Genomic DNA, 10,353 nt, shown 5'->3' with positions numbered 1-10,353 from the left:
GAAGCAATCCACACTTTAGGGACTTACTGCTCTCAGAAAAGGTACTCTATGAGGAGTTAACTTGAGTTATGAGAAACTGAAGGAAGACAGTCTGTTTTTCCTTAATTAAATATACACTTCATGTTAACACTCAAATATTTTATATATAGATACACATGCTTTTGATCTCCTCCTAGAACAATTAGTTGATAGTTTTTGTTCCTGCTGTGGTGTAACCCTATTTAATATTACCTCCTGGTGTTCTTCCCCACTTGTGCCTAATCAGAGCTGAGAAGGTACTTTCGTTTCAAGATCCTGGGTTGTATTCAACGTAGCACTAAGCCCAACGTTCCATCAGTGCAAGGTTTTCTCCTTGCACGACATAATGATTTCCCCCTCTCCTCCCCTGCGTACCTCCTAAATCTGCTCTCAACCCTTCACAGCAGATTTTGAGACAGCACCTGTGTGCGCAGGGGAGGAGGGGGAGAAGTCCTGATGCGCTAATGCAACTTCATAGTTGAATACCGTGCTGTGAGATGCTTCTTGGATTCCCCTGGGCTCCACTGGGGCTAGCATGAAGAAATCCCAGGGTGTCTTGTCTTCCTCCTGGTGGTGTCCCTGCTTGTAGGTTGCCAGGATTGTCTGTATGTCAGTGCTGCATGTGGCTTCCCAACTCTGAGGGGCTTAGAGAGATGGATGCATCCAACATGGAGGACATAATTTTTACAGCCACATTTCACCCCTTTTCTGGCATCCAGACCTGGGACTCATTGTTCCAAGAATAATACCACCATTCTAATCCCAGGAGCTCTCAGGTTTATTGCATATCTGTTCTCCATTCATACTGCATGTCTCACACTGACAATGTGCTGCAAGAAGGAAGAACTCCAGCATCTAGCGGAATGGAGAAAGATGCTTCTGAGGAGGCCTTTCATTAGCTAGCTGCAGAAGCACTTCTGATTTCCTGTCTTTGGACAGTAAAATGTGTATACTGTGTGAGGTGACTCCTACTCTGGCTCAGCTGGCTTTCATGCACATGGAGAATCTGCTGGCAAAGGAATGAAAACAACAAAAACAAATGGGTAGGAAGCAGACTGTTAAAAAGCATGGGTTGAAGGCTGAGGGGTTTGGTTCCTTGCTGTTCCCTGCTAGGCTCTTGCTTATTCATCACAGGCTGGCAAATGAAATCCTCTTAATAGAAATGCAGTCTATTTCTTTAAGCTGGTTTGTTCTTTTAAGATCGGGAATTTTCAACCTTCTTTGGCCTAGGGGCACATTTGGAAGTACAAAAAAAATGTTGAAACTGCAAAATACCCATATCACAGAAGAAAAACTGGTGATGCTCAGAACCACCACCAGCAGCCAAAAGACTCCCCCCCCAAAATAAAACAAACAAAAAGACACTCCCTACAACCCAACAGCAACAAGAAGCCAGGCAAAACACCCCAAAACCAAGCAAAAAGGGGAGTGGGGAGGCAAAATGCCCTCAAACACCCCCCCCCCAAAGCATGCAAATCACACACCAAAGAAAACCAACCAAACACTCCCATGTGGTGTCCAGGGGCATTGTGGAGAAAAGGAGGAATGGCTGGATGCCTGAACTTTGTTTTCTACCTAGTGCAATGCCACCCATGGTAAAAACAAAATTCAAAAAGTTGGGAGGCATGGGTGAGTGCCAAGTGGGAGGGGATGCCACACTGAGGACCTCTGTTGAGATAGATACAGATCACACTGGTTGCATACAGCAAAGGTGCAAAGCATGCAAAGAGACGAGCTTCCAAGTCATTTGGCACTGTATAACTTCATACTGCCCTCAACTTCCTAGGAGACCTTGCAGTCCCATCTGCCTCACGGAGGTATCAGAAGTACAGGGATTTGCAGTAATTTACATCACATTGCTTCAGGGCCTGTAGAAGCCATCCTGGCCTGGGCCCCTCACTCTGTTCTGAAGGAAACTCTGTGCAGGGCTAGTGATTTCAAGCTGTTGTAGGATGGCAATGTGGCAATGCCAGCCTCAACAGAGGCATGTTGTGGGGCTCTCCCCTTTCATTGGGTATTTGAGTTGTCCTGGCCCAGAGCAGATTTTGGGGTAGGCACCCCAAGTTCCTTATTTTTTCTTGTACGTTTTTCTCTCCTTTGGTTTTGCATAGATGCCCCCATATGTGCCCTGCGCCTAGCAAAAGCTCTGGGCCAGGCGAGACACAGTGGCATCTCGGAGAGGACACCCTCCCCTTTCCTGGGGTGTATGATTTGTCCTGGCCCAGAGCAGATATTGGGGTGGGCACCCCCAGGTCCTTATTTTTTCCTGTACGTTTTTCTCTGCTTTGGTTTTGCATAGATGCCCTCATCTGTGCCCTGTGCCTAGCAAAAGCTCTGGGCCAGGCAGGACACACTGGCATCTCAAAGAGAACACCCTCCCCTTTCCTGGGGTATATGATTTGTCCTGGCCCAGAGCAGGTTTTGGCTTGGGCACACCCAGTTACTTATTTTTTCCTGTACGTTTTTCTCTGCTTTGGTTTTGCATAGATGCCCTCATCTGTGCCCTGCGCCTAGCAAAAGCTCTGGGCCAGGCGAGACACAGTGGCATCTCAGAGAGGACACCCTCCCCTTTCCTGGGGTGTATGATTTGTCCTGGCCCAGAGCAGATATTGGGGTGGGCACCCCCAGGTCCTTATTTTTTCCTGTACGTTTTTCTCTGCTTTGGTTTTGCATAGATGCCCTCATCTGTGCCCTGTGCCTAGCAAAAGCTCTGGGCCAGGCAGGACACACTGGCATCTCAAAGAGAACACCCTCCCCTTTCCTGGGGTATATGATTTGTCCTGGCCCAGAGCAGGTTTTGGCTTGGGCACACCCAGTTACTTATTTTTTCCTGTATGTTTTTCTCTGCTTTGATTTTGCAGAGATGCCCTCCTCCATGCCCTGTGCCTAGCAGAAGCTCTGGCCAGGCGGGACGCAGTGGCATCTCATAGAGAATACCCTCCCCTTTCCTGGGGTATATGATTTGTCCTGACCCAGAGCAGATATTGGGGTGGGCACCCCCAGGTCCTTATTTTTTCCTGTACGTTTTTCTCTGCTTTGGTTTTGCATAGATGCCCTCATCTGTGCCCTGTGCCTAGCAAAAGCTCTGGGCCAGGCAGGACACACTGGCATCTCAAAGAGAACACCCTCCCCTTTCCTGGGGTATATGATTTGTCCTGGCCCAGAGCAGGTTTTGGCTTGGGCACACCCAGTTACTTATTTTTTCCTGTATGTTTTTCTCTGCTTTGATTTTGCAGAGATGCCCTCCTCCATGCCCTGTGCCTAGCAGAAGCTCTGGCCAGGTGGGACGCAGTGGCATCTCATAGAGAATACCCTCCCCTTTCCTGGGGTATATGATTTGTCCTGACCCAAAGCAGATTTTGGGGTAGGCACCCCCAGGTCCTTATTTTTTCCTGTGTGTTTTTCTCTGCTTTGGTTTTGCATAGATGCCCTCCTCCGTGCCCTGCGTGCAGCAGAAGCTCTGGGCCAGGCGGGACGCAGTGGCATCTCGTAGAGGACACTCTCCCCTTTTCTGGGGTATATGATTTGCCCTGGCCCAGAGCAGATTTTGGGATGGGCACCCCCAGTTCCTTATTTTTTATGATGTTATGACATAAATATATTGATGATAATATCAGAAGCCTGATTATTTTGATTGCATAAATGTATTATTCTTCACGGGGAGAGTCCCCCCATCACAGTGATAAATCATACAGGGTACCCCAACATATATGTTGGGGTTCAGAGACATGTTAAATTTGGCTTGAAGTTGCCGTATCTGTCAACTTTTCTTCTTTTTAGCGTTTTGAACTTTCAAGCAAATAAGGAACTGGGAACCAACTTAAGCGCTGTGGAGAGGGGGGCAAGGGAAGCTGTAAAGAATGAGGCAGTCTCATGCTTCCCTGCCTTTACAGAAACAGAGCTCGGAGCGGCGAGAGCTCCTGTTAAAAGGCTTGATACGGACCGACATACAATGTTAAGGGGGGGCAGAGTGAGTGCGTCTGCTCCTACAATCCTCCCTCCCGCGCCTGGTACCCGGCGGTTTGTTCTACAGCCGCACCCCATAATTCGTCAAGCCAAGAGTGCACCTTCCCCCACCCCCACAGCGTGACGTGTGTGCGCGCGTTCCCCCTTCTGGTGCCCCCATTTCCCACCTCCCTGATGAACAACAGACGTTTTCATTTCCCTCTTGGGTACTTAAAAGACGGAGGAAGCAGCGAGTGATTTTTTTAAAAAGCGTTTTAAACAATTTATTGAAGGAAAAAAACAACAACAAAAAAACACGGGGGGTTGAAGGCAATCAAAGGCGAGACCCGAAAAGGCAGTACAATGATCTTCCAGGAGGGCGACTTGCAACACTTGCCCACAGGCGCACACCCACCCACACACCCCTTACCAAGAACTGAACAAAAACGTATCTCGCCCTGCAATGACTGTGCAGCCCTCTCCAAAGCAAAAAACCAAACAAGCCACCACGCTGCTGGTCACTTGGTCCCACACACGCCCCCTCCCTCCCCGCAGCTCGAGAGAAGTGCTTTTCTTTTCAAAGGGAAGGAACCCAGGCGCTCTTGCAACCAAGGGGCCGTTGCCATGGCGCCGCGGCTGCATCAGGCGACAGCCAGGACGGCTGTCCAAACTTTCGAAAGCCATCCAAAATGCCACACACCCAACGCAGTAATTGAGAACTGGTGACAGGGAGGGGCCACATCTCACCCAGATGTGGGAGGGGGAGCACTGAAATACCGTTAAATATAAAAAGGGAAGACCGCACTAGCCCAAAGGGCATAATCATCCCCTTTAAAAAGATTAAAGAAAAAGGGCTGCGTGGAAGACAGCCCTCTCCCCTCCAAGGAACCGGTGGTGATGGACAAAGTGCTATTACCTATCCCCCCCCCCAACGCCCACCCTGCGGTTAAAAAAATAAGCTGCAGAAACAAGAGAAGCGGGTAACGTGGCTCTGTCTTCAGAGCAAACGTCCAAATGACTTGGGGCTCCATAGTCCGGGGCAGAAAGCGAAGGGAACCTGCCCTCTTGCCGCCGCCTCATTTCCTGCTCTTGAGCGCCTTGGGCTTTGCGGATCTCTTCGCCTTCTTCGCGCTGGGGAAGGCGGCGGTTTTCTTGGCGGCTTTCTTCGCTTTCACCTTGCCTTTCTTCGCCGAGCCTCCGCTGGCGCCTTTCTTGTGGGATTTTTTCTCCAGCTTTTTGCTCTTGGCGACGGGTTTCTTCTCGACCTTACGAGAAGTGGACACGGCGACCGCTTTCTTGTGGGACTTGGCGTGAGAGGCGCCCCCGCCTCCGGCGCCCCCTTCGCTGCCCACCTCGAGCTTCTTCCTGTTGAGCTTGAAGGAGCCATTGGCGCCGGTCCCCTTCACCTGGAGCAAGGTGTCGTTTTGCACCAGCGCCTTGATGGAGTACTTGAGGTAGGTCCGCCCGTTCTGCTGGTCGAACCAGGCCACTTTCTTGGCTTCGTTGTAGATTTTGGCCAGGGAAGAGCCATTGCGCTCGCCCAGTTTGCGGATGGCCTCTACCACCAGCTGGCTATACTTGCCAGGCTGGTTCTTTTTCTTGCTGTTCTTCTTTTTCTTGGATGGGGAGAGAACCGACCCGCCACCTCTGGCTCTTTTGGCAGCGCCTTTCTTCTCGGGAGCCAGGGGCGCCTCTTCTGCCTCGGTCAGGGGTAGGTCCGCTTCTTCCAATTCAACAGACATGCTAGAAAAACAGAAGGCGGTGGGTTTTTGGGTTTTTTGGAAGAGAGAGTCTGAGTCGTAAATGACAGTCTCTGTGGCGCTTTTCCTTAGGATGGGTCTCGGAAGCCGGGCTGGAGACAGCACTAACTACACGAACCGTGCGTAGCTCTCCTTCGCTGTGCTCGTGGAAAAAGCAATCTGCCTGGGCGTGCTCTGCTGCAGCTCTTTATATGCGCAATGAGCGGACCACGTTGAGAACAACAACAGGGAGCGAGGAGGCAACCTCCAAGTTGTGCTTTTTGTGGCCCCTTTGTCTAGCGCTCCCTCACCGTCCGGCGACTTACAGACAGGCTGCCGCTGTCAACGGCTGCTCTCGGCAGTGCCTGATCGAGCTGCCTGGGTATCACAGCTCCCTGGGGTTGGGAAAGGTTCCCTAGAGGCGATTTTAAGGGTGCACACTATGCTAGGGAAAGACAGAGGATGGGGGCGTCCTGTATGGAGGGCTCTGTGCTCCCCAGAATAATCCGCATGGCGCAGGCAACGTATGGATCTGGTAGAGAAGACGGCGCTGCATGCCACTGGCCAGTCGTGGGGCACAGACGATCCTTGGGGGGCGCACTAGCCCAGGATTAATTTGCTGTAACTAACACACTGGACACCCTCACGTGGTCGGCTGCAGCAGCAACGGAGCTGGTGAGCTGATTCCAGGGGGGTCCCCGCCTGATCTGGAGGGGCTGTGACTCAAGGGGCTGCGGGGCTCACAGAGGGCAGGATTTGGCCACCCAAGGATCCTCAATTGCATGGAGGCAGCACTCTCCCCTTTGGAACTGGGGGTGCTTGAAATCCCTTCCCCCTCCCAGTCGAGTTGTCCCGATGGAGGTGCTTTTGATCTCGAGTATGTAGTAGTATGGAACAAAAAAGGGGCGCTATCTGTGCAGCTTTTTTGGGGAAGGGGTCTCGCTCTATATTCATGGTAGGAAATGTACAAATTGGTGAAATAACTGATGAAGGTGGAGCTCTTTTTGAATAGCGAAGTGGAGAGTGTGTAAAGAAGACGTTGTGTGCTCCCACACTTTATTGCATTTGAGTTAGGGGTGTACATTTGCGAAGTTATTATTGCAACCTCAATAACCCTTCTCAGATGGGACTGTCGGGGAGAGACAATGGCCAAACTTGGACTTCGTGAGGGAAAATAATATGGTTGGATGTTGTCAGGATCTTACCGCCCATTTTTAAATAAATGGGGTAATATTGCAATCCAGTCGAGGACAAGAGCTTCTGTAAAGTCCAGAGATTACAATCTCTGAGCAATCTCTCCCAGCCTTCCCACACACACACACACACCTCGAGCTATCTCGAGAGGGGGCGGCACCCTTTGGTTTCCGGTTAAAAGAAAGAGATAATTGGAGGCATACGAAAGGGAAAGGTCAGCACAGCGGTGCGAGGTGGGTGGCAGTGTGCTTCCTTGTCAACGTAGATGTCCCTTGATGCCTTCGGGTTTGATTGAAAACAGATTGGATGACAATGGACATCTATTTCGGACAGCCGCTGGCGGCAAGAGGCGTCTTTAGTACCCCCGCGGAATACTTATTCTGCCTGCCAACCCTCCTCCCCGCCCCCAATTTGGGCAAAATCTAGAAGCCCTTTTGCCCACGTATCTTCTGTATCTATCTGCGAGGGCAGGGCTGGCGTAACACAGTAAGCAAGGTAAGCATGGCAGGAGGGCGCAACGCTTGAGGGGTGCCAAAGGCACGCTAAGCCCAGAAAAAAAAATTAAAAACGCCTGGAAAATATAGTAATAAATTACTACAAAATGTATATTTAAAATCCGCTACAATTTCTAGCCCTGGAAGACCCCAAGCACGGAAATGCTAGCAGAACAGCAGCCCCGCCACCGGCTCGCAGCATTTTCCCAGTCGCCGGGTGCCCCTACAATGCGGCTGGAGGATACAGCCCCTCCCCTCTGCCCCACGCTTCAGTCCCAGGGAGGAGCCTGGGAAATGTAGTCTCGTTCTGGCGATTGACCAGAGGGGTCGCCCTCCCTACACGAAGGAGAGGGAAAGGGGAGCAGAGGAACGACCCACGCAGTCCTGACCTGCTATTAATAAAACTAGACCAGTGTTGATTGCGGGCATCATGAAATTGGATCCGATCAAGGCAAGACAGGCATGCCAGCGCTGTGACCGAACACCGCTCTTGTTCTTTTTTAAGCAAGTCCTCTTAATTCAAAGGTAGGAGTCTTGGCATGACAAAATAGACAAAGGCCTACAGGGTCCAAGATGAGGGTGGATGACCCCTGCTTTGTCTCCTGCTTAAGTGCAGAAGAAATAAGTAGAGCTGAGCTCCCCTTGCCCCCAGTCTCTTTGTACACGAATAAGATGCCCAGATCACACAACTGGGCGAGTGAATGAGACCTTTACACTTCACAGCTGTTTAGGGCTCATTCTGGAAACAAAACTAATCACCATTCCCCAGGAATGGACAGGATCAAATGGATCAGATATGCATCAGCATGAAGCCTTGCTTACTGTATGGTATAAATCCTTTTCAGTTTACCTGCAGGCGTTGCCCACAGACATTTCCAAGTCTATCCTTTCAGCTCATTCCAGTTTCCTAAACGCTGTTACTGTTGATTTCATTCAAGCAATCACCCAAGGAGTTCTGCTTTATTTTCAAGGAGAAATTAAAGTTTCAAAATCTGAACTGCAAGATCAAGGCAGATCCTCCTAAGACCTCAGCTTCCACAAGTTAATTTATTTATTATTTATTAATATTTATTAATTAAATTTCTATACCGCCCCATAGCCAAAGCTCTCTGGGCAGTTCACAACAATTAAACATCTGAGATACAAGTAAAAAGCCATATATAACACAAGTTAAGAATGAATTAATTAAAACAAAAAAAATATAAACAATTAAATGCATAACTAACTGCAAAACTCAATACTAAAATATTAAGATGTTAAGATGTAAAATTAGTAAGAATGTTAAAACATTAAGATAATTAAAATGTCAACATATTAAATAATTTAGATGTTTAAATGTTTAAAATATTTAACATGTTTAAAATGTTTAAAATGCCTGGGAGAAGAGGAAGGTTTTTACCTGACGCCGAAAAGATAGTAATGTTGGCGCCAGGCGAACCTCATCAGGAAGGGCATTCCATAGTTCGGGGGCCACCACTGAAAAGGCCCTCTTTCTCGTTGTCACCCTCCGGGCTTCCCTCTGAGTAGACACCCGGAGGAGGGCCTTTGATGTTGAGCGGAGCGTACGGGTAGGTTCATATCGGGAGAGGCGTTCCATCAGGTATTGTGGTGCCAAGCCGTGTAAGGCTTTATAAGTTAAAACCAGCACCTTGAATCAGGCCCGGAAACATATCGGCAGCCAGTGCAAGCGGGCCAGAATCGGTGTTATATGTTCAGACCGCCTGGTCCCTGTTAACAGTCTGGCCGCCGCATTTTGCACAAGCTGTAGTTTCCGAACCGTCTTCAAAGGCAGCCCCACGTAGGGTGCATTGCAGTAGTCCAGTTTAGAGGTTTCCAGTGCATGGACAACTGAAGCAAGGTTTTCCCTGTCCAGATAAGGGCGTAGTTGGGCCACCAGCCGAAGTTGGTAAAAAGCACTCCGTGCCACCGAGGCTACCTGTGCCTCTAGTGACAGGGATGGTTCTAAAAGAACTCCCAAACTACGAACCTGTTCCTTCAGGGGGAGTGCAACCCCATCCAGGACAGGTTGAACATCCACCATCTGATCAGGAGAACCACCTACTAACAGCATCTCAGTCTTGTCTGGATTGAGCCTCAATTTATTCGCTCTCATCCAGTCCATTATCGCAGCCAGGCATCAGTTCAGCACCTTGACAGCCTCACCTGAAAAAGATGAACAGGAGAAGTAGAGCTGCGTGTCATCAGCATACTGATGGCATCGCACTCCAAAACTCCTGATGACGGCACCCAGTGGCTTCATGTAGACATTAAAAAGCATGGGGGATAGCACTGACCCCTGTGGAACTCCATATTGGAGAGCCCAGGGTGTCGAGCAAAACTCCCCAAGCACTACCTTCTGGAGACGACCCGCCAAGTAGGAGCAGAACCACTGCCAAGCAGTACCTCCAACTCCCAAATCAGCGAGTCTCCCCAGAAGGATACCATGGTCGATGGTATCAAAAGCCGCTGAGAGATCAAGGAGAATCAACAGAGTTACACTCCCCCTGTCTTTCTCCCGACAAAGGTCATCATACAGGGCGACCAAGGCTGTCTCCGTGCCAAAACCGGGCCTGAAACCCGATTGAAATGGATCCAGATAATCGGTTTCATCCAAGAGCATCTGGAGCTGGTCCGCAACCACTCTTTCTAGGACCTTGCCCAGGAATGGGATATTTGCTACCGGCCTGTAATTGTTAAAATTTTCTGGGTCCAGGGAAGATTTCTTCGGAAGTGGTCTCACCACCGCCGCTTTCAGGCAGCCAGGGACCACTCCCTCTCGTAGTGAGGCATTAATCACTTCCCTGGCCCAGCCGGCAGTTCCAACCCTGCTAGCTTTTATTAGCCAGGAGGGGCAAGGGTCCAACACAGAAGTGGTTGCACGCACCTGTCCAAGCACCTTGTCAACGTCCTCGAGCTGCACCAATTGAAACTCATCCAAAAAATCATGACCAGACTGTGCTCCG

General features: G+C 49.8%; 1 protein-coding gene across 1 annotated transcript; it reads right to left on the bottom strand.

Moving 5' to 3' along the window:
- Nucleotides 1-4,221: 4,221 nt before the first annotated feature.
- LOC133363275 (histone H1.10-like) lies at nt 4,222-5,874 on the bottom strand. Its single transcript, XM_061582674.1, has one exon. It carries the CDS (start codon nt 5,703-5,705, stop codon nt 5,040-5,042), a length of 666 nt encoding a protein of 221 aa, XP_061438658.1. The 5' UTR covers nt 5,706-5,874; the 3' UTR covers nt 4,222-5,039.
- Nucleotides 5,875-10,353: the final 4,479 nt, after the last annotated feature.

The sequence above is a fragment of the Rhineura floridana genome, chromosome 8, assembly GCF_030035675.1.
Source record: "Rhineura floridana isolate rRhiFlo1 chromosome 8, rRhiFlo1.hap2, whole genome shotgun sequence".
In the NCBI taxonomy this organism is placed as follows: Eukaryota; Metazoa; Chordata; class Lepidosauria; order Squamata; family Rhineuridae; genus Rhineura; species Rhineura floridana.
This window is presented reverse-complemented; position numbering and strand designations above follow the sequence as displayed.